General features: G+C 41.2%; 1 protein-coding gene across 6 annotated transcripts in view; it reads right to left on the bottom strand.

Moving 5' to 3' along the window:
• KIF16B (kinesin family member 16B) overlaps nucleotides 1–19857 on the bottom strand; it is a 143375-nt gene extending 123518 nt beyond the window's left edge. For 4 of the 6 annotated variants that reach the window (XR_003991893.1, XM_030489904.1, XM_030489905.1 and 1 more), the window contains exons 1-3: nucleotides 19443–19855; nucleotides 3303–3372; nucleotides 2187–2300 (exon numbers count right to left, since the gene is read on the bottom strand). Coding sequence is in view for 4 of the 6 variants with exons in the window: in XM_030489904.1 (XP_030345764.1) it covers nucleotides 2187–2300; nucleotides 3303–3372; nucleotides 19443–19489 (231 nt within the window). In the remaining 2 variants the exon portion in view is untranslated. Of the gene's footprint in view, nucleotides 1–2186; nucleotides 2301–3302; nucleotides 3373–19442 lie in introns of all 6 variants that reach the window. The other 2 variants (XR_003991894.1, XM_030489907.1) reach the window with 2 other exon arrangements.
• Nucleotides 19858–24545: the final 4688 nt, after the last annotated feature.

Below are 24545 nucleotides of genomic sequence, written 5' to 3'. Positions count from 1 at the left end.
CACCAATGTTTTTGTGGCTGAGCAAGCTCACATTCTTACCAGTAAGGATGAAGGAGGCAGTCTGGCGTTGTGGGACACTGTAGTAGCAGAATATTGAATGGGGACCATCTAAATCATGTTTAGGATTTATTGTTACCATCTTATTACTACAAACCATAAAGCTCACAGCTTTAAAAATAAACCAACATTACTCCAGGCTGCTGCAGCAATCTCTATATGGGCATTTTAGTTTAATTTTTTTTCTATCAACTCCTGACATGGGCAGGTGATCTTGCCTCAACCTGACCCACCCTGAAACAGGTAAAATGGCACCAATATGGAAAAGCTTAAAATAAGGAAAAAATTTATCACTTTTATGTGGAAATCAGACATCAATACACCTTGGATATCCATTTATATTAGTTCAAGTTTCTTCCATTCATCCATTGAGGTCTCATCTAACATAGCTTTCCTAGAAGTATCTGAAGTCAGGTAAAAAGAGACTGCTATCTAAAGGATCCAAGAATTACATATTCATAAACCTAAGCCATAACTGGTACCTAAGAAGAATTTCTGTAACTACTTTTATAGTACATTTTGCAGACTTCTCCAAACATGCATTGATACATCATTAGTACTCTTTTATGGAGATGTACTCATCTCTATCAGGAAGAACTGAGAATACAGTAATCAGTTATCACAGAATTATATGCATTTTCATGAAACTAAGTAATATTAAACTGAGATCCTAATCAACTTGTATGAGCAAACTTAAGGCAATCTTCTGTTGCATCTGCAGAACCACAACCAAAATCTCAAGCTTCAGTTAGAAACAGAGTTGACAAATACATGATCAAAACTGCTTTAATTAAAATAAATAAGTAACTCTCTGCAATGGTTAACTTAAAACATTTGCTAAAGTTCTAGTAAAGCCATATGGCCTGAACTGCCTGCTTAAAAACATCCACTAGAAACTAGGGTTCCAATCTTTGCGCTCAAATACTCCTTGATTTTGTCACAGTGCTAAAATACTTGGGGTATTTCTACATGAACGCTCAAATAAATGTGTACTTCTTGATATTTTAGACAAAATAGCAAAACTAGCGTTACCTAGATGAACATCATCAAGAAATAACAATCCAGAAAGTTTAAGAATATACATGATCAAATGTCTGGATCCGATTCTACCTAATAACTCAGTGAAATAAACAAGACACTTCCAGAAAAAAGAGAGAAACTAATGCTTACACTGATGGTTAAATAGAAATTTCAGTATAAATTCCCTATCAAACAATTACGGTCATTATATATAATGGCAAAGCTTGTCCTTCTCATAAATATTTAAAAATGGCTTCAGTTTATTGCTGCTTATTATTAGTTTTAATTCTGAGGCTTTTTAGGATTAGCGATACCAGACTCCCTGATTTGGGGGTTACAGAACACATCAGGTATGTATCCAACTGCCTTACAGCGTATTCAAACCCTTGCATTATTTTAAGGGGAAAAAGATACTCTCACTTGAAGCCTGCAGCATCCCAAGTTCCATAAAAACAAAAAACAAGATAACCATCACAAAACACTTGAATTTTACTCAATAATTTTATTTGGAAATGTGAAGTAGCAAAAAGGTTCAATGTTCACATGACATGCAAGGTCAGGGAGGGTCTATCTGGTCACCTAAATAATGCCTATAACTCTGAGTTTGATTTTGTGTTCTGAGTGTGCAGGAAGAAAAGCAGTTTTGCCCTTTCCTAAACTGAATACTCAAAGGAAGAGACAGAAAAATCTATTTCAGTGTGCACCAAGACTTTTGGACAAAAAAATACCCCACTCCTACTAGATAATGTTTCTAAATGAATTAAAGATATATTCTTGTTTCTCAAAAGTGATTTTTTTTTTCCAAAGAAGCTTTTCAAAAGCAAATTTAGCACTCACAGAATTTTTCTAACTTGACCTTACAAGGCAAATCAGACAAGAGAACTAGAAAGAAGGCATTTAACCTGCTGTATTAGAAAACACGCCACTTAATGTTAGACAAGTGAAAAAGAAAAGAGAACAAAGCAGAATTCAAATTCTCAGGTACCTAGGGAATTTCTAAATTATGCAAGAAGCACTTTCAAGGGAAGGACATTTCAAAGAATGCTTTCAAGCCAAAGAAAAAGGAAAGGAGGGAAAAAAAATCAATTATAAATATTCAGAAATCCTACCATTTCTTGACAAACAAAGCTGGGACTTTTACTGTCTGCTGAGAAATAGGAAAAATCATAGGTAAATGTCTTAGTTCTTTCTCGTCCTGTATCTCCAGTACCACCCTCTGGTACCTATTTCAAAAAAGAAAGAAAGAAAGAAAAAAGAGTTGGTACAATGCATCCTAAAGAAGTAATTAAAAACATTTTACAACAAATCATCAGAAAGCAAATTTAACAGAAGGCTATACACACTTAGAAACCTGTATAATGACAGGTTAGCCTATTATTCCAATGGTGAAAAAATTAACAACAGATATACACTTCAGCATGAAGGATAGTCACGTCACAGGATGGCACAGCAGGAATTACTTGGATTTAAGCTTACTGCTCCTAACACCACAGTACATTTTTGTCACCACACTTCAGTTAAATCAGTCTTGCATATGCAATTCAGATTATAATAAAGGATTATTCTATGCATATAATTAACAGGAGCCAGAAAGACCTTTGCACTGTAAACAGCATTTCATTGTGGAGTTATAATTAAAATGGTGTTTAAAGCTTAAAGCTATCATCATGCTCAAGACATGACAGCTAGCACTATATTTCAGCAATATGCACTGCGATCTGAAGCAGTCTAAACAAACTACATGCTGAAATCCCTTTTCATATATTTGTCATTGGAAACTATCTTGCAAAACTCTATTTGCTGTGCATGATTTCTCTTGCTGACAGAAGTGTTACAATATACCACCAAAATATGATAGCAAGTGATGGGTACTTTGGGTTTAGTTCATTATCATGGGAATTCAAGAATTCTACAGATAAAGCAAAGGTTTAATAGCTACCAGCCATGTACCTGTCTTCAATTGTTGGCTTTCATCTTCCAGCTAAGTAATGACTAGAGTGATAAACCTTAAAAAAACCTCCGAGATACAGCCTACAGAGTGGTTTTCAGAAAACTGCAGTGCAGCAAGTCAACACTTTAACGTGCTTCCCCATAGGATTACTTCAATGCTGTATTTTAAGAGCTAAGGGCTGTTCTCCACAATGCAGTGAGGACCACTGTTTTGTTCACTCATATTTTGGCAGCTATTCAGCTAGGACTTCCTTCTATAAATTGTATTTACTCACCTTTAAGTTTGTGATTGTCGTTTTGTTTTTTTCCATTGAAATAATAAATTTTGCATTAAGGTCTTTCTCCCTAAACAAAAAAAAAAAAAGAGAGACTTGAGTATGTTAGAACAATCACAATCACCCACAGTCACATTTCCACTTGACAGGTTGCCTGCCACAGTCAACTATCAAGTGAATTCATTTCTATTTCATTTTTTTAATTGTTGTGACCAATGTTTATGTATTGCTATGGGATATATTTGAAGTACTTGGGCTTGTCTCCAAATCCCTTCATCTAGAAACAGAGCAGCAGCTTGGGGAAACCTGCTTCAGAAGTTTGACTCTGCAAGTCAATTATGTGGTTTGTTCTTAATTTGAAGTACTGTGATCCAAAGCCCACTGAAGTCAATTACGTGGCTCTAAGGAACTGTGAAAGAGAATGTTACAAGATAAGCCCCAGCCTCTTACCACCACCCTTGCAGCAGGAGTTCCCATTTACCCATATAACCTCGGTAACAGGGACTAAATATTTAAACTACAAAAGAGTATTTTCAAGCTCTCTTAGAAATGAGGTACTGAACATATTTTTCGAGCAGTGCTGCATCATGACAACTGGGGAGAGAGGCTCTGCTACAAAGGGAGCGCTACACGTTTGTTGCTTCCCAGAACACGACGATTCCAGGAAGAAAAGAAGTCCAGTTCTGCAGCAGTGTCTTCATGTGCCTGAATCTATTTCACATCAGTTGTGTCTGTTTTCAAAACTATCATAAAAAAAAAGCCTAGTGTCTAAAACCAGCTCGTATCAACCTGCTTGCTAGAGATGGGATTTCATTATAGTTAGTCATAAGAGTAATACCTTCAGCATAACATCTCCTGTATTATTAAAAACGTGCACATGAAAGAGCCAGAAGAGGAGGACTGCTATATGCACCGCACAAAACCTCACTCCCCAAATGCTAACAGACACGCCTGTTCAAAAACCATCTGCTAAGTTGCCCCACAAACTGGTGTGCCTGACTGGTGAGAAGGAAAGCAGAGGGCTTTAAAGCGATAAAGTGCTGCTCTACCATATTGCACAGTATCTCAGCGATTACCGGATATCTGCTTGCACCAACCAAAAATGAAAAAGAGAAACTTCCCAGCAACAAGAGACCCAAGTTCAGGATTTTAGTGTGACATTTTCTTCCTTGTGGTGCACTAGATCGCCCAACTCTATGCTGTGACTGTGCACCTATCCTCTATTCGCATTCAGTTTTCCAGTAGAAATACTAAAGAAAAGAAAAATCCATTTTAAAATCTATATTAATGAACAAAGACTAGGCAAATAAAAGTGCTTATTTAAATATCACAGAATGATAGAATGGTTTGGGTTGGAAAAGACCTTAAAATATCACCTAGTTCCAACCCCCTGTCATTGTCAGGGCAACCTCCCGCTAGAGCAGGTTGCTCCAAGCCCCTGTGTCCAACCTGGCCTTGAACACTGCCAGGGATGGGGCAGCCACAGCTTCTCTGGGCACCCTGTGCCAGCGCCTCAGCACCCTCATCGCGAGTAATTTTTTCCTATCAAGTGTCAATACACTAAGTTATTTCCTAAGCTAACAAAATAGTTAATTGTAATGATTAGAGCATTAATTCTTTGACTGAATTTAGATCTAGCATAGAAAAAACATTAGAGGCATGCCTGAAGAGATTCCTCTTAGTCATTTCCATGTCACCTTTAGTAGCTTTTACTAGGTTGTACACTTAAGAGACTGAAATCCTAAAATACAGCTATGGGTAAGAGATAGGGTAATAGAGAAGTTTTCAATGGTATTTTTTAGTAGGAAATAGATTCTGGCATTGCAGTAATGCAGCCTGTGGATGGCTACCATTCATCCTGCTTCCTCAATTGCCTTTACCTGCCTGTAACTATTTGCTCAGCAAAGGTGTAATAAGTAATGTGGCCCAATCAAATGTCTATCTTACTATGAAATGTGTTTCAAATGTTAATTTGTAACCTGCTTTCTCTAGAAAGTCTGGGAGGACTCTAGGCGGGATGAAGTTTGAGCCAGAATTACTGCTTCTTTTGTCTTGATTTCTTCATGCTTGAGGTGTATGAGGGGAAATAATAACATATGTCAGTGTTATCTTTCCCAGACGTAGCCAGCTCTCCACATTACAAAACCTAAAGCTACTCAATAGTGGAAAATTTATACAAAATGCTTGAAGTCTAACACCCGTATATGAACTGACAGGGCTACAGTCATTATTTTTGGGGATAACACTGATAATATTAATAAACATTATTAAATAAGGATTTCAAAGTTAAAAGAGAACAAAACAGGCAGGGTGCGAAAGGCCTTTTTATTGGCCTAGCCAATAAAAAACCTTATAAATAGAATTTTTCCTTTTCGTAGGGAAAGGAATAGGGAGAGGACAACCTAAAACAGGAATACTATGATCAGAATGAGTAAGCCAACCTGAGAAAAGTGAAAAGAATTAACAGGATTCAAGTGCTAAAGCTTCATTTTAATGAGACAGCTAAGTATAATGTACACATAAAGGGTTTGAGAGGATCCCATAAAAAAGTAATTGCTTGCACGATGCCAGTTATTTCCAGGCACTCACTCAATGCAGTTCAGCAAGGGCTGAGTCCCTTTCAAGTTCCACCATAACCAAAGGTTCAGGCTGTAAACAACTGTATAGCAGCACTGGGTACCCTTCTGAGACCTTTCAGGGCTAGGAGAACTCTACTGCAACAAGCTGCTCCTCCAGCATCCATAGGAACCACTAAGCCCTACCTTAGCCCAGAGACAAGCCCCAGACACTAACCAAAGACTCTGCCCCTGCAAGTTCCAGCCCCCTCATCACAAAGCAACATAAAGGGGCCGGCTGCCAAAACAAGATCACAATTAATGCTTTCATGATTTAAGAAACATTGCTTCCCTCCCAGGCCCAATCTGCTTGCACAGCAGTGTCTGGAGCCAGCCTCCAGGCTGTTCTCGCTGCTGTTTCATATACCACGTGGAGTTCCAGGATCACAAGGGAAGGAAACTCATAACCCGTGATCCTGTGGCCTCTAACCAAGCCACAAAGCGATCAAGCAGACAAGTTTCTTGGCACAGACACCAGGAAACACATCAGACCAGTGCTGTTGTTAACTCTCTACTATTGCTAAATTCAGCCAGTCATGTAGCAATTAATTCCAAGGAGGAGAGGGGAAAGAAGAAAAAAAAATATAGAAAGGGAAAAAAATCTGAAAAACTACTTTGAAGAATACTGACACTTTATTTTAATATAAACCATATCAATATCTTAGTACCAAGATATGCTTAGAAGAACTAGTATATTTGTCTGGTAATGGGATAACATGAAAATGGCTTACTTGGGCAAAGTTATAATAATTTATCTTTATCACAAGGGGCATGTGGGTTATCAAGAACTCCCCCTAACTGAAGAGGATTCTGCAGTTATATCAAAACAAGGCAGCTTCATGGAAGAACCTCCAACATATGTCAAGTTTCTTTCTCTCCTTCCTTTATATTCCCTGATTATTTTCAGGGCAAAGACCAGAGCAGTTTTTGCACCTCCGTGGGCATCTAGTCAAAATCATACTACTGGCAGACAAGTGTTGGTAGCATCTCCAGATTTCAAGGCAACTTTCAGTGACCTCTGTTCATTACGTCACTTACCTAGTCCTCTACAAGACTTTCTGAAGATCTTCCCCCAGACAGAAGGGAAAAGAGCACAGAAAAGCTCAAATATAAATCAACAAGGGAAGCTTTAGAAAAATCCCCATTAAGATACGCAAAATGTGTTTGGTCTTTTCCCAGATTCATCTTTAATTCCTTCCTTTAAGGTCCTCCAATGGAAGGTTCAGTTATTTAACCAGTGGCTTTTTATTAATTCATTCTGAATTGTTCAGACACTAGAGCATTCATTATAGCTTATCCCATTAGAAAATCATGATATTATGTTTTCCATTAATTTGATACTAAGGGAATCAGTTGTGATTACCATAATACCTGTCAGATGTGACTCTAAGAGAACAGAAAGAACGAGACATATTTCACCTGGTGGATAGGAGGGAAAAACCAAAAAGGACAGGACAGAAAGTGCAATCAGTTTTCACAAACACCGTTTCAAAAGACCACTTCAGCAAACCTCCCAGGATGCATAGACAAGGACACAGGCACTACCAGAACTGCCCACAGAGCACCTCTACGTCAAAGCAGAAAATGGGTCTGTAAAATATACTCTTAGAAATTCACTTCACTGTAGGTATCTAATGGAACTTCTATTGGAAAAGGATTATACTGAAGAGCAGATGTGTGATTTTGTTTTTCAACTACTCAAAACCATAGCTTGAGCACTTGTAAAAGCAACTCAACCATGCTCAATGGCTTTTCTTCTCAGCAAAGTGCCTGTTACTTCTTATGTTCACATTTTAAGCACAATGTTACAGATTTCCTGTTTTATCACTCTGCTTGTTCACTATCCAGGTGCATTTCTAGGGTCACAAAATGAAACCATGAGGGTTGCTTAATGACCAGGAGAATTCAAGGTAGAATTAACTGAAAAATAAGCACAAAGTGTGTCACAGAAGGAACTTGGCGTTTTCTTTCAGCTTGGTAACATACTAACTGCACCTTCGCCCTGATGTCCCATTGACCAGGGGCACTTTCCTTTGTCTGAGTAACTCTTGAGAACATTCAGTTCAAAGATATGCTTTAAAAAGTCAAACAAAAACCCTCCTACACAAGAAATTCTTTGTTACTTTCTGTAACTACATGAAAAGTAAAGTTGGTGCAATCTGAAATATGACAAAACTTCTTTTTCCTATCCAAAAGTTTTTGTCTGGCTTTGTGTTTTGGGGTTTGTTTTTTAACTTCTTCAATGCTTATCAATTGATTTTGTAGAAAGTACATTGTTTTTAAATGTACTATCTAGGTGCAGTTAGAAACACAAATCTGATGGTCTGTATGTAAAACATATTCATTGCCCTTTGGGTTAAAGTAATTTTTTCCATAAACACCAATAACAAGTAGTTTTAATATAACATTGGCTGAGACCTAAAACCAGAACAAGTCAAGCAATCTGATTTTATCACAAGACTCTGAGAATCCACTGTGGTTTGAGTCACTGGTACTACATGATCACACTGTATAAAAATCACAGTTGTCACCACAGCAGGGCGATAGCCCAGCATATCCTGAGCTCAGAGTGACCCCATGCTGTTGACTGGTACAGCTACAAGCCCATAAATAAATGACTGAAGCCATGTTTACACTAATTAGTCTAAAAGTTAACAACAACACACTGTAAATCAAGCAGCACAACTGCAATCAGATGTCCTTCAGACACAGTTTGAGGGAAGGTTCCGAGGTGGATCCTCTGATAGCTGGTGAGGGCTGCAGCCTCCCCCTCTCTCAAGAGAGCTCTGCAGACTCTTTTACAGCCACCCATTTCTCTGAACAACACATCTTCATTATCTTCGAGACCTCTACAAGCTGTCAAACCCGGCTGACATCGGCCAACAGATTCAAAGCTGCCAGATGAGACTGGACTGGCTGACAGACGGGCTGTGCCATCTCGCAAGTTTCACCTCAAGACGACAGACAAGAAAACAGCAGAAAAAAAGATTCCTGGGGACTGAAGATAAAAGAAACAGCTTTCTATAGATATGATTGCAATTGTGCCTCAGCAAGAGAAAGAAACCATGCACATAATTGGGACTTTGAGAGAGTTGCGTTGTAAAGCACATTTTGTGTGGGAATAAGATTTTCTGTGATAAACATAATCTTGATAATTTGCTAATGCAGATTTATAACGATACCAACATTGCCTTTTGTCATATCAGCAAAATTTGCAAACAGTTAAATGGGAGATTCTGCTACTCCCAGAGCCTTCTTCACAGTGTAGCTGAAACCAGAATAATAAATCCAGTGACAGAGAATGCATAAACAGAGAAAATCTTGTACATCTCATGAAACAGAAATATTCCCTAAGTTTATATACTAGCACACACATACCAGTTGTTGTATGAAGGACAACCTAGATTAAATGCCTTTAGCCATCAGAATAAATTTTACCAACAATACTGAAAGGCAGGAGTTTAATCTACAGCAGTAAGGCTCTCCTGGAAAATAAACACAGGTGTCCTTGTGCTATCCTCTCTCAAATGATATCTCGCTTTTGTGGGGGAAACTATGCACACTCGTAGTAACATATACAAACTGGACACTACATTAAATCATGTACCTGACCTGGTTTTTAAATTTGCATCTTTAATAATATTCTAGGTAGACTTCACCTCCCAAAAGCTCAGATCAGGTTTGGTGGGCAGCCACCTAAGCCAATTTTTGACTCATCAGCAACAGCTAACTTTAAAAAGCTACTGTATCCACTCATGCCATAGTCAACCATCATACAATAACCTGAAAAATATTTAATCGTCAACAAGCAGACCACCTCAACAGCAACTTTTCTGCTTCACCTGCACAGATGGAGAACCAGACCAGACTCAGTAAATGGTCTTACCAGCAGGAGCTAGTCATGCATAGCAAAGTTTTAAGATACCTATATGTGAACGCCCTCTTACACATTTCTGATGTCAGCTTTCAAGACAATGTAGCAAATGCCCATCTTTGGCAGAAGCAACAAAAAATATAGCCTCACATATGACCGAGTTGATTTGAACGACATCCTGGAATGTTGTTGTAACTATTATGACACTATGAAGTTTCTCTAGGACTCCCGGATGTTAGTCCACGTGATACTTTGATTTTAATATCTTGTTTCTTCTGATCTGTTCTTTTACTCCTGCTATCTCAAGTCATAAAGACAGTATTGACTTAACATCCTGTGTACAGCAAAGCACAATTCAAAGAAATCACACTGTTTACCTGCAGTTCCCTTGTCTTTTGGGGCACAAGGTCCTCAAATTAGAAATGCAGGGGAAAAAAAAATGTGCCTGAGCTCACAGATCTGTTAGCCCCTCAAGTAACCCGTAAGGCTGTTTTCTGTCATTCTTTTCCTCTATTGAAACACAGAGAAGCCATCTGGACTGAACGACAAATTACCTCAGTTATCTAAGTACAAATATCTTTCAAATGTATAAGTATACAGAAAAGCGGTGGGTGTACTCCAAGTTTCTTTCTCTCTCTATCGCTTTTTATTTACAATATAAACTCTTTGGAGAAGACTCTTCATAAAGGCAATATTTGAAGCGTCTGCATTTTTAACAATAGGAGCTTCTGCCCATCAGCAATTAAGATGCTGAGTGCCATGCATGCCCTTTTTCTGTTAGATAACTCTGAAAAACCCTCTTTCAATAAATAACCCTGGCTTTGTATTCATAGCTACTGCAAAACAGAGGACTTTGCTCTTCAATTCACTCAGCTGTTCTTACCAACAATATCTGCTTTCAGATACTCAGACTTCTAAGAGTCTTCAAGTCCAAGAGCTCAGTTAGGTTACAACAGCTGAGTGCTAATCCCATTTATTTCAAAACTGGTCTTAATTTCAAATAAACAAAGCCTGAGAAACCAAGAGGCTCACCTTTCTCTCACTTCATTTCATCAGGAAAGCTACTATACAGTAGAGACTCATTACTTTTTTTCTCTGCTGGTCTCTGGGAGCTCTCAACAAAAAGCAGAGTTTGAAAGTATTTCATTGTTCATCATTTTTGTGATATAACATGCCTAGGTAAACTGGCAATGTGTTTGATAATACTGAAATAAAAGAACTAGGAAACGCTATTCAAAAACTAGGTTTTCAAGTCCAAATGCTTAAGGCTGTAAAGTTTGGGGGATTAGAAACTGTAAATGAGGCCAGTTTAATTACATTGCCCCACACATACCCACACAGCCACTGCGCTCTGGCCCCACTGGCACTGGAAGATCTTTGTTCTTCAATGCTAGGGAAGGGGACAGACAAAACAAGGTAGTGATTGTGACAGATCCCACAGGCCTGAAAAACTTTTGAAGCATTTGCATGAAAGCACTAAAAAAGACAGAAAAATAAGCACATGTAAACAGAGGCTATATGTGGGCTTCCCGATCTCTGATGGGTTTTGGAAGATTAACTGTTAGTCCCACTCATTAACTCTTCAGTTAACCCAGGATTTTGCTGAAACTCCTTAGAGCTCCTTCTGCAGCAGTCAAGTCTGCTCCAGTTTTGCTGCTCATCAAGACAAGGATAAAGCTGTTGGGACTCTCCCTCCCTGACACACCCTGTTTAGTACATGAAAATGGCAAGATCCTGCTTCATACCCTGTTTATTCTCTCTCCTGTGTATAAAGCTGTGCAAAAACCACAACAGAGGAAGTCAGAGGTAGAACTGCAAGTGCAGGAGCTACTTAAAACTCACCCAGGCCTGGCCTCACCTTCCCACTCAAGCCAGATTGTTTCCTGTAATGAATTTCTTCTTCAAGCGCATTAGCTCTTCCCAACTGCCTGGGTTTTCATTTCCCTGGGGAAGACTTTTCCACAACCTTCACTATCTCATTAGCAGTAAGTCCTTAGATACTGTTTAAGCTGATTCATTATTAGCTTCATTCCATTACTTCCAAGATATTACGAAGGAGCAATAACTATTTAATTCCTCTTTTCAACATTTAAGCCCTACAAATACTTCAACATTTGCATCTCTTAATCTATTCCGGTAGTCATAACGGATAGAGTACACGTGTAGCTTGGTATTTTTTGAATCAATGATTCCCATTATTTTTGTTGATCTTTTCCAACGTAATTCAGATAATGAGGTTCCAGAAACAAGACTTGACAAGATATTGACCCAAAGGCTTGATGGGGGAAACACAAACCACAGCTTCACTGTTTGGCTCAACAATATATTTGTGAACAAGAACCACGCTGTGATTGTAGCACACTTTTAAGTTCAAATTCATCACTTCTAAGCAGAACTGCAAAGATTAACCACAGAGGAAAAGGGCATAGCAAGAAGAGGAAAACAAGCCACTGATATTCAAAGACCACATACTTTAGCACAGGTGAAAAACTCTGGAGAAACAAGCCACCAGAGAGTGCTGGAATTCTCTACTGCTTGTACCCCTAAGTTTCAGCTTGCTTCAGCGCTGCTCACATTTGCTATTGTGGAAAAGCCTAAGGAGAGTCCAACAAGTTTTTCTAGAACATCCTGACCTGTGGCATCCAAATTGCCAGCCAACCATCATCCTTGATGCTGGCTTCTCTGTTTGGCTTTAACTTCTCATTTTAGCAAAGGCCATACTCTCGTTAGACCCCACTCCTTAACGCAGCTGTCCAATACTGCATTTTAAGACCCCTTAGGAAACACATGGCTAGACCATCTGCAACTTAAACTCTTACTGTTCTGCTTTACATTTGCAATGTTCTTAAACTACTGAGTAAAATAACTCTGGCGTTTTTTCACCCCCACCTCATGGCTGCTGCTGCTTCCATTCCTACATAAGCAGGCCTGGACTGTTTATCTACTACTCACTGCCCTTATGCCAAAAAAACCTTAAAACCCAACCATCTCCCATGCTACTATATTGATTATAAGATTTAAATCCCCTCTTACTTATTCTTGCCACTGACAACCAAGACTTTTATGTAAGCCCACTAGGCTCTTCTCCATTTTTTCTTCCTTTCCTATTCCTTACAAGTTTGAGTCAACACTGCTGTAAGCAAGCTGTCACTTCTACTTCATTTGCTTCAGCAGCAGGTTCTCCAGCCTTTTCTCAATTTTTAAATGGTCTACTTGCAGCCTTATAACACAGCTTCCTACATCCCTTTCTTGAATATATGATCCATGTAGATACCATTTAGAGGGGCCTCACAATACATGGTACCTATGTTTCCCAGCAAACACTGCTAGCTCAATTGCATCCTTATTTCAGAACTACAACATCAGCCATAAACTACCATCATTGAGAGTTCTTATAATCTTTGAGGGTATTTTTACATAATTACAAACATTTATGTCACAATTTATTGTTGGTATCCATGCTCACAGAACACACATTCTTACCACGTTTAACAAGCAGAGCCCTGGTCAAGAACAGCCCCTTCAGAACAGGCACACCTGTGCAGCCCACCTGCCTCTCCTGTCTTCTCCCTCAAAGTCCTACACCTTAAACACATAGTCATACAACAATTGTTTCATTTTACCTATAGGGAAACACAGATCAGATTCTACACTTCTTTCTCACAACTGAACAAGCACCAGATTTTTGTGCTCTCTCGTGTCTGGCAGCCTCACTGTGCTGAGCTGCCAAGGCCAAATGAGTGAATCAGCCCACCTGAGAACCTGGCCATACCTACTGGGTATCACCAAGCCACTGCCAACTATAATCCATCTGTTAAGCACATCTTCACTCAGGTCAGGTAAAAGGCAGTGATATTAAGGAGAGGTAATGTGTGCATTGTCATCCTGATGCTCATCCCTCTGGTCCTCCCTATACTAAAGGGCCTGTCCTGAGAAGGTGTGCATGACCATATTGTAGAATAAAAACTCTTTCTACTGTTTGCTCCTTTTGAAGAGGTGTGAGAGAGAGAAAATAAAATCATTTCTTAGTGCACCCTACATAACTAAAAACACCTCTAATGTCAGACCTCCAGTTCTCTTACTATCAACTTTACACAATCCAAGAACTTGAATCAGAGTCTACACCTTTATGCTCTGATCCAATGCTAACAACAGAATTAGCACACTGATAAAGGTTCTTATATATACACAGATGTATAGCTCGCTTCCAGGTAGAGAAGTGTATCTGCTCTGAACACTTTTCCAAAGGGAATAATCTGCTGGAGGTCATTAAATGGGTTCAAGGTTTTGGACACAAAATATGGCAAGGTGAAAAAGTCACATTCAGAACAGTTAGCTTATCTTCCCAACCCAGCATCAAAGCAGATTTTTATTGGATTCAACTCACCCACAGATAAAGACAGAGGCAAGAGAGAGGTACGCTCACCCCTGGCACACCAGAGCCTCACCTATCCTTACAGGTCTTTCAACTTCTTTTCATAAGGAAATTGTAGATGATTATAAAGCAAATAACAAGCAGCATCATGAAAATGGAAAGTTCAAAGAGTTAACATAAGAAACAGCAAACTCAGCTTGCTGATAAATGGCTTATCCTCATTGGTACTGTAGTTGAGAAAGTGACAGTATTGCAACACTTGGCCATATTTAAGCTCCAAGTTATCTTTCTGCTATCACTGTGGATGCCGCTTAAAAGCAACAACCAACAATCAGTGCTCAGAAACAGATGCCGCGAAAATTTCATCATGCACTTCAGAGACAAATACGAGATTTAACTACAGGTGTCCTTGCTTGTAATCACTCCATCTTTTCTCGCTCTACGTGTGTTACCCTGATGTTATACACATTTTTTCAAAACACTATAAATTCATGAAAATGAAAAATATACACAGTAATCTATATTTTAGACACAGCAATTCATCATGAGACACCAATTCATCCCCCTCTTCCCTGCATCAGAAATTCTGTAATATATTCTCTGCATATGTCTTTTGCTTCTCTTGTCAATTCTAAAAAGCATGGATAGTTAATTATAACTTTCATACTCCCAGTAAGCTCCTACCTAAATCACTTGTAAACATCCTGAATAGAAATGAAGATTCCAGCTAGCTCTTCACTGTTTACTTGTTTATCTCTTTCTGCTGCTACAAAAACACTCTAGTCATATGTTCCTTGTAAAATGAAACAGCTTATTTTATATCTCTGTCCTTTGCATCGCTGTATTAATTTGAGCTGTTGAAAACTCTGCTATTGATACTGAGGCTTGGATTGTGCAAGCAGTTATTTTTGAAGATCATATAACGTTGGTCCTAAATTTCCCTAAGGTACTCTGACGCCACCTCTGCACGAAGAGGAGTTACTCAGACTTACAAGCATAACTGAGAGGTGTATTAATGTAAAACCAAGAGGGCCAGCCTTACATCTAATGAATAATCATGCAGAACTTACTTGTGGATTAAAGTATTGGCATGGCTTTTAATCCAAACAAATCCCAGAGTCACACAAAAGCCTTGTCTAAGCAATAAAACATATTTTCCTCTATCTCCCCACTATCAAACATAAAAGCTGATAATCTTTATGTGGTAACTGTGAATAACTGTGTAACCACATAGAGCACTACAACTACTGACACGTTTCTGCCAGCCCCATCAGTCACTTCTGTTTGGAGAGCAAATCTAAGGAGTGTGTGCACGCAGGGTTAAAAATTGATCACTTCAAAATTAAACCAAATTGTAATTTGTTTCATTTTATTAGAAGTAAGAACAGAGCTGTGGGAAAGTCTACACAGCTCATTTAAATAAACATTTAAAACCAGAGAGAGCACTGGATAAGCACAGGGAAGGAGAACTTGCTGCACTGCAAACCCACATTCTGATGTCAGCTGCATCTTCTGCAGGTGAGGACAGCATAGCATTTGTTCAAATGGTTAAATACAACAATTACCTTATGCAAATGCAAGAAACAAATCTAAAAGGTTTAAAATCAGAAAAAGCTTGTTTTCCTTTATTACTTCATGAATTAAAAGCCAAATAGAACAGAGCAGTCAGGTGTAAGAAATAGAGGGGCACAAGAATTAGTGATAGTATCTGAAAGAATCAAGTTGATATTTCCTTTGTTCAATATCAAAAGATTTTTTCTGATTTAGCATACATTAGATGGTTTTATTTCACTGACAAAACAAGTATAAAAATGCTTTTCCTGAACACTAATTGAATTCTAGTTTTCATGCAGAGAAAACATGACATAAAATGGAAGAAAAGATTACTTCCTCATTTTTCTTAAAAGACTCTGAACTGATGAACATAAAACAGTTTATTTGAACTGTGCAGATGCAGTGCAAAAACAAGAGAGCCAGAATTAGGTTAGGCTTAACAGGATCCCAAATACCTCACACTCTACAGAAGACAGTGACTAGTAACCAGTAACCTGAAGTCATCTATTGAGTAAGTGAACAGAAAAGTGCCTCAAAGCTGATTACACTTCTCTACAATCCCATAATTTTGCCCAGGAAATGGCCATCCTGAGGAATGACAGGATCTTGATGAGAAACTCCATTTTGTGGGACCAGATATGGGATTCTCCAGCCAAGTCCTCCAAATGATAAGACAATAAATGAATGCTTCTAGTGACTGCTTTGGAAAATGAACCTTAGAAATAATGGTGACCAAAACCACTAGCTTGCCCGAGCAAAATACATCAACCACCCAACCTCACCTCTCTGCAGATTTCTACTCAACGAAGAAAGCCCAGTCTTCTGTCAGTTGGCAGGTTTTTAGCCACTTTATAGGAACATTAAAACATAAGCACAGACTGAAAGGCTGTAATTGTAATTCAGCATTGAATGAGGGAAACCAATGGATAGACGGAGACTCACTAAGTAACTGAATTTTCTAAGCTCATGCTCTCAACTGGTTTCAAAGCCTAACTGTAAAGCCATTAGACATCATTTTTATTATGTTATCCAGAGACAGTCAAACACCTTTAGTGTAACCTCTGTGTAACACAATTTGGGATGTTAACTACTTCAAGAAGAATGGTCAAGGGCTTTGACAACAGCACCAAAATGAACAAATTCCTTCCAGGTTAAGTCAGAGAACAAGACTACTGAAAATAAATCACAGCAGGAAAGAAAAAAGACTGAAGTTTGTCACCTAAGCAATGGAACAGCAAGTAATCCTTAAGCAACAACCCCCTCCCTATCACATGATTCATTCCAAGATCCATGTTCATGACTTATTACACAATTAGCAAGGCTATGACACCACACGATGCAACTGCTCCATAATGCAGGAGTCTTACCAATAACCATTCATTAACTCTGTCTTCTCTAATTAAAAATGACTCATGAAATAAGCTGCATTATATGATTAAGCTTCGAACAAACCAAAGCTAATTTAGAGAGAGAGAGACATGAAATTAAGTTTAATTCTACACAGGACCATGTTAAGGATTTTGAAAACAACTGCAGCAGAACAAACACCCAAATTGGAAAATTCCTTGGAAAGGAAGACCCTTCCTCTGTAAAACACTGCAGCGAGCCATGAAGAGGAAGGGAGCATGGCTGAGAGAAGACAGATACAGAATCATAGGATGGTTTGGGTTGGAAAGGACCATAAGATCATCTAGTTCCACCCCCCCTGCCAGGGGCAGGGACACCTCACACTGTACCATGTACAAGGAAAATTGATATAGGCAAAATATTATTATTGCTCCTGGCCTTTGGTTCACCAAACCTTCACTATTGCAATAGGAAAAGCTCTTGGATCCTCTAAAGCTTAGGATCTGTTTTACACTACACAGCACAAGAGTCCAGCACTGACTGAAGGTGAGGAGCACCACTGACCCCAGCACTGCTCCCAGGCTGCAGTACCAATACCACACCAAACAGCAACCATGCCTCTGAAAAAGACCAAGACTTAGAAGCAACTTCCTATAACACTGAATCCAGCTTCCTGATAATGTTTTATAAACATCAAGCACCATCCCATAAACTGAAAGGTTTTAGTAACTTCAACTGGAAGGCTTTACACAATTTGCTCATTTCCACAATCAGATGATTACCAGTTTTCAGAGTAAGTCTGTGCACAGCTACTCACTGTTAAAGACCATTTTCTTATCACTGTGACCACGCCAGGCCTTCGTCTACCCTGCTCTTTGGCTCCCTCTTTTCCATCACTTCACAATTTCCATCATTTTCTAGGTATGCTCTGATCCAGCTCCATCCAAGTTACCCTCCCATGTGCAATACAGGCTCCAGGTCCAGAGTCATTGTCTGTGATATTTTTTACCATGACATTTGCACACTTTAACTCACACTTCATCAGTTGGTGTTTCCACTGCCTATCACAATCACCACCCCTTTTCTCTTCTGCCATCTGCTTCCCATTTCCCTCTCTCTTCTGTCTCAGCAGATCACAGTTCTAATCCACAAACGAAACTTCTCCATACTACCAAAGCACTACAAATACCCAGTCTTATCAATACTTTAAAGACCTATGCTACCTGTTGTCAGAGATACTTGAAGGGAAAATCAAGTGTATATACAGAATAAGTTTAAAAATGTATTAGAACTACGTGGTTAAACTCAGGGGCGGGAGCATGAGGAAGCAGGAGGGTGTAATGAGATTATTCACCAACCCTGACCTCTAACCACTCGGCTCCATCAAGCTGCCTGAACTACCTGAAACCAACCTGCAAGATTTTCCCCTTCCTACCTTCATCAACTTTATTTTCATAAGGCTTGTTTCCCCACACACACTGAAAACAACAAGATATTGATTGACTGATTTCAGAACCTGGCAAATTATTATTATTATTACTAATATACCCAAATCAGATCAAGTGAAAGGAGCGGTGGGAGCCTGACTGGCTGTCAATGCTTTTAAAACACTTTTCTTTTTAACTGGCTATGTCATTCCAGAACATGGGAAAAAGTAAGACCACTGCCAGGAGAATCTGATCATTTTCTAACATATGGTTCTTAAATGATATCATTAAAAATTAACTCTATCGTGCATATTATGCACTTCTTTCACCAAAGCAAACAGTGCTTAATTCCCGGACCCAGCTTAGGAAGTGGGTGATGAACTCCTGTCACTACAGTAAATGAGGCAGGCTGCCTCTTTTATACTTCGAGGTTTTCTACTAATAACCTTTACCATAATGTCTCCTCCACGAACGCTGGTGTTGCAAATGAACTCGATAACAATCTCTCTGCTCCAAGCAGGCAGAAGGGGTTGCAGTTTCTAGATGAAGCAGCTTGTTTTCATACTCAGAAGCCCGGCTGTGCACCCGTGCCAGGCCCTTGCCCCTCAGCAGCTTCACATCTTCACCAAAACCAGCTTTTCATAGTTATATACGGATGAGGCAAACCCATGCCTCAGAGCACGGCACACCGACCGTCCCAGGCGAGGCCCCGCACCTCCCAGCACAAGGCGGGAGCTACTCCCCAGCCTGCGGGGGGCAGCGGCGATCCCGGCAGCGCTCCCCCGCACCGAGCCGCTCACCCGAGCGCCGAGAAGCTCCTCAGCTCCAGGCGGAGCTCCCCATGAGCCTGCCCCGCCGCAAGGGCTGTCACCGCCCGCGCAGGTGGGACACGGAGCCGCCCGCCCGCCCTGCGGCTGAGGGGCTGCGCCGGGCGCGGGCCGCACTCACCTGCGGTTCATGGGCCGCACTCGCACGGCCACCTTCACCGAAGCCATGGCTCATCCCCGCCGGGCCGCGCGGGCCCGCACCTGCTCCAGCCGCCGCCGCTGCTGCCGCCGGTCCGGCCTCGCCCCGCCCCGCCCGGCCCGGCCTGGCCCTCGCCGCCGACCCGCGCCCCGCCCGCCGGGGCCGAGCGCAGGCCGCCCCTCGGGCCTAGGCCATGTCGCTACGGCAACCGCCGCCCGCCCCCCGCAGCGGCCTGCCCCGGCGGGCGGCTATGGGGGCAGCGCAGGGACAAACAAGGTCGCAAGGCGTTGCTCCTCCTGGCCGTGACACCCGCCCTCGGCCGCGGGGCGGGGAAGGAGGAGGAGGAGGAAGAAGAGGAGGAAGAAGAGGAGGAAGGCCGGGAGCGGGGGGCCTTCGGGAGCAGGAGTACGCTGGTACCGACATTACTGGGGGTGGGAGGGGGCTTCTCCACAGGGCCGTCCCCCGCGGTGTAGAGATATTTATTTACCTATTTATTTATTCATTCATTTATTTATGAGGCGGTGTGTATATGCCTAGATATGCATATATATACACATATATGTACATATATACACATATATATTCAGGCACACCCCTATAAATACGTATCTCCCCGTTATATATTAGAAAATACATGTATAGGGATCTAGATAGGAGTGTCTATATATATATACACACCTATGTATATACCCGTATATGCACCCTGTATATATCTCTCCCTACACATATATACACACATCCTTGTATATATGCACACCCCTAGACACAGACACCTATATTACCTATATATGGGGGAGAGAGATGTCTGTATAGATACATGTACAGAGATGTCCATAAATATATGTATCTACATATATAATCATATACATCATAGAATCATAGAATAGTATATTTCTGCTAGTATCTTTTTTCTTCTTGGTTATATATATATGTACATACATACATACATAGATGTTGAAGAGGTGTTAAAACAAAGCTGTGCGTGCAATCCCTGTGCACTCTGCCAGGCTGCCACCAGGGAGACACCACCAAGGCCAGGCAGGCACCATGCTGGTACCATTGGGCTGGGGACAGGGCCTGCATCCGACACCCCACCATGTCACCCTGCTCAGAGGGATGCGCTCGGCAAAGCACAGACGGAGGTGGCACTGTCTCAGCAAAGAGAGGAAACATTTCCTGCAGAGAGAAATGGTTAAGCAGTGGGCATCACAGCCAAATAATAATGCATATTTATATATTTATGCATATAACATCATGAATCCGGGTTATTATTTTTTTACTGCTTGTAATAGGGCACACAACAGCTCTCCCAATATGTATCAGCGCTGACTCCATCTTTTCCTTATAATAAGAAAAAGCTGATTATGGTCAGCTTGGAGAAAAGGGTAAATTCAAATGTAGGCTAAGGTGCAGTGTATGATGGAGAGCCGTGCCCTCATCTGTGCTTGCAGAAACCCAGCCTGGGCATCCAGCCCAGCACATCCTCCCTTAGGGAGCAGCCAGCTACAGCAGGACATCTGGCTCGTAAGAAGTAACTGTGAAAAAGGCAACATAAAAAAGCAGGATAAGTAATATTATCACCAGTAATAAATATTTTTGCTTGTTTGGAGTTGTCAGTGCCTGGAAGCTACACCCAGGATGGAGACACCGTTTAAAACGCTGTGGAAACATAGTTGAATTCAAGTCATTAAGGTGTTACTGGCTTGACAAGCCGAAAGAAAAAGTTGCCAAGACACGGAAGAGGGTCTCAGACCCAAATTCCTCATCTTTAGGGATGACTCCTACTGACAACTTATCGTCTCCAAAAAGGGGAAGGAGTGAGGAAGGGCAGGTGACAGTAAAAACATCAGCTGATGAGCAATTAGCACTGGTGGCAACAGGGATAACATAGATGGATGAGATGGAAAAAGGATGAGAGCAGAGAAAAGAAAGAGACAGAAAGGCCCCATGTTTACAGCCCAAAGGTGCAGGGGAAGCACTAGGAGGCAGGTCAGAGGAACAGAGCCAGAACAGAAGAGTTTTGGAAGATGACTTGACTGCTGGAAGTGGTCAAAGGGGAGGAGGTGGAAGCTCATCAGATGTGGAAACACGGCTGAAAACCAGAGCTCCATGGGGTGGAGAAAGGAGAGGATGAAGAAGGAAGCCAGAAATGTGATGTCTCCAGCAGTGCATCAGATCAACTGAGAGATAAGGTGATGTCTGAAGAGAGAGGTCAGGTGCAAGAGGTGGTTTTATAGCAAAAGAGAAACCATTATGTGTTCAATTTGCTCAAGAAAGAGAATAGGAGGGATGAGAACAAGAGGGGTCTGGGGCAAGGGGTTAGAAAGTCACTGGTGCAGCAGCTTAAAAGAGAAGAATGGGGGAAGAAATAGAGGGCCAGTAATAGGAAAAAAGGAGGAAGGAACAATATTTGGAGAGAGAAGAGCACAGTTTTGGAGGCCCAGGAGGCTTTCAGCAGCCAGACGGGACCTCTGGCCTAAGACTCAGACATTAAAAACAGTTCTGAAGGTTTAGAGATGGAAAAGAAAGTAGAGAACTTATAACATGGATTTTTCCTGAGGTTTTCGGCGATGTGAGAGGACAAGCACAGGGGAAAGATGCAAGGAGGGAGCCAGAGTTTGTGGTGCCGAGACAAATTCCGAGGGCAAGAGAAAAGAGTTGAGAGAAGTTTCGGTGTCACTGTCAGAGTATTGCAAACTGGAGGTCACAGGAGCACTAAAAAAGAAAGGAAGAGATCAACTGTGCTGTGCCAGAGAGGTGCTACCGTGGGAGAGAAAGAACTGGGGGCATTGAGAAATCACAGAAGGAGCAGTAGTTGCTTAAAGATCAGTGAAGGACCACGCTGGTGAGCACGGGAACTGACACACTGCAACAGCCAAACGTGCAGGCGGGGGGACCCCTGCCAAAGCATCAGGCAAATTGATTAAAACCTATTGAAAGCTTTAAAGAGGATCCAAGAGATGTGCGACAAGCTGACAGGGAATAGCACAAACACATTAGAAATATAAGAATAAGCTCAAAAGTGTATAAGAAAAAAGCAGACATGTACACGCATGCATAACAGGATAAAAGAATAAAAGGCAGTGCTAAAGAAATACAATAAAATGTAACGATTTTCAGCACTCGTTAGGGGTCCTAGAAAAGCCAACCAATATGCAGCCTAATTTGTAGAGCATCTACTAACTCCTCTCAGGCAGTCATCCTTCATCTCTCTCTGATTAGCAAAGCTATTGAAGAAATACACCGGGTTCAGTAAGTATATCTCCTCATGCTGTGTCTTGTGACACCAGCCATTAGGGGATACAAAGAGCTTCTCAAACCCCACAGATCCTCCTGTGAAATGGAAAACACTTTTCTGCTTCCATAGTGAGCGCCCATTGCAGATGGGAGCTGGACCAGCTAATGCACCTGCAATGCACCCGGCATGAAGCAGGAAAAGATCCCAGGCTCCCCCATCCTCCTGCAATTGTCAGTGACTTACTATTTCATAACTTACTTTCTTTCCCTGGGCCAGGACACGAATGCTGCAGGCAGTCTGTGGAAAGTGAAGCCAGACCTGGTTTTGTCCAGCAGCATTGACAAACCCTTGTCTGTGGGCTGTAACTAGCACAGAGTGCTTGGGTGTTTGTGCTGCAACCCGGCACCAGGGCAGAAGGGCTGCCTCCACTTGGGTTGTAATTCATACAGAGCAAATTCTAGCCAGGAAAATAGGATCATAGAATCATAGAATCACAGAATGGTTTTGGTTGGAAGGGATCTTAAAAATCATCTAAGTTCCAACCCCCCTGCCACAGGCAGGGACACCTTCCACTAGACCAGGTTGCTCCAAGCCCCATCCAACCTGGCCTTGAACACTGCCAGGGATGCGGCAGCCACAGCTTCTCTGGGCAGCCTCTCTCATAGCAAGTAATTTTTTCATAATATCTAATCTAATCTCCTCTCTGGCAGGCTAAAGCCATTCCCCCCTTGTCCTGTCACTACAGGCCCTTGTAAAAAATCAATCTCCAGATTTCTTGCCAGCCCCTTTAGGCACTAGGAGCTGCCCTAATGTCTCCCCAGAGCCTTCTCTTCTCCAGGCTGAACAAGCCCAGCTCTCTCAGCCTGTCAAAATTTAGTTGATAGATTAGTCTGTTCAGTAAAACTAAGCAGAACTTAGTTCAGTATTGCTCGAGTTAGGCACATTCAGCATCACCACTATTTGCCCAGCTTTAATGTACATCCACAAGCAGCACAGGTTTGCTCCTTTGACCCATTTCTGTGTCAGCATACCTCTTTTTTCTGCCCTTGGTTCAGGTTAATACTTTGCTTGAAACTTTCATTAGTTCAGTCTGCCACACTAAATTATTATACACCTCATGTAACATCTCCTGCAATTTCAATAAGGAACAAGTAAGTTTTACAAGAAGAGGATCCAGGAGGAAGACTGCTTCCTTAGGGCTGCATCCTGTAGTTAAGCTGCTTGGTGGATGTTTGAAGGGTTGAGGCTGTAGGAAAGTCACTCTGTTCTCAGCCTGGCTTCTACAAAATCCCTTGACAGAAAGGGATATTTTTGAGACTTTTATACATAGGTCACATTTTGTAGATATCAACCCCAAAAAAGCAAATATAAAGGTATGTAAACACACCACCAAGTGCCTCAACCTCCTTTCCTTAAAAATCTGGTGGAAAATACAGCTGTCAGCCTCTAAAAACTAAATATTATATTCAGAAACACCTCCAAAGTTTGCAAACCCAAATCCAAGCCAAACCCACAGCACATGCATTCCCAAATACTCCTCTACTCCTTTGGTCTAAGTGTCATTAATAAACACATGGCTCAGATATGGTTGATGAAGCATTTCCAAGGTTTTTCCCTTGCGTTATCACAAAGAGCCTCTCTGCTACCCTTCACTAAGAGCTGGGAAAGTCGGTTCCACCTGTAGCAGAAATGATCCTTGTGCTCAGAGGTGGGATCTCTGTCCCTCCTGTGAGTCTCCAGCCTGCTGGCAAGGAGACAAGCAGGGCTGCACCTGGCTGACGCCTGACCACCACCTTCTGCGCTTCCTTCTTGCTCCTAATTGACCTCTTGCGATGGACCTGCTCATT

Source organism: Strigops habroptila, chromosome 6, assembly GCF_004027225.2.
Source record: "Strigops habroptila isolate Jane chromosome 6, bStrHab1.2.pri, whole genome shotgun sequence".
Lineage (NCBI taxonomy): Eukaryota > Metazoa > Chordata > Aves > Psittaciformes > Psittacidae > Strigops > Strigops habroptila.
This window is presented reverse-complemented; position numbering and strand designations above follow the sequence as displayed.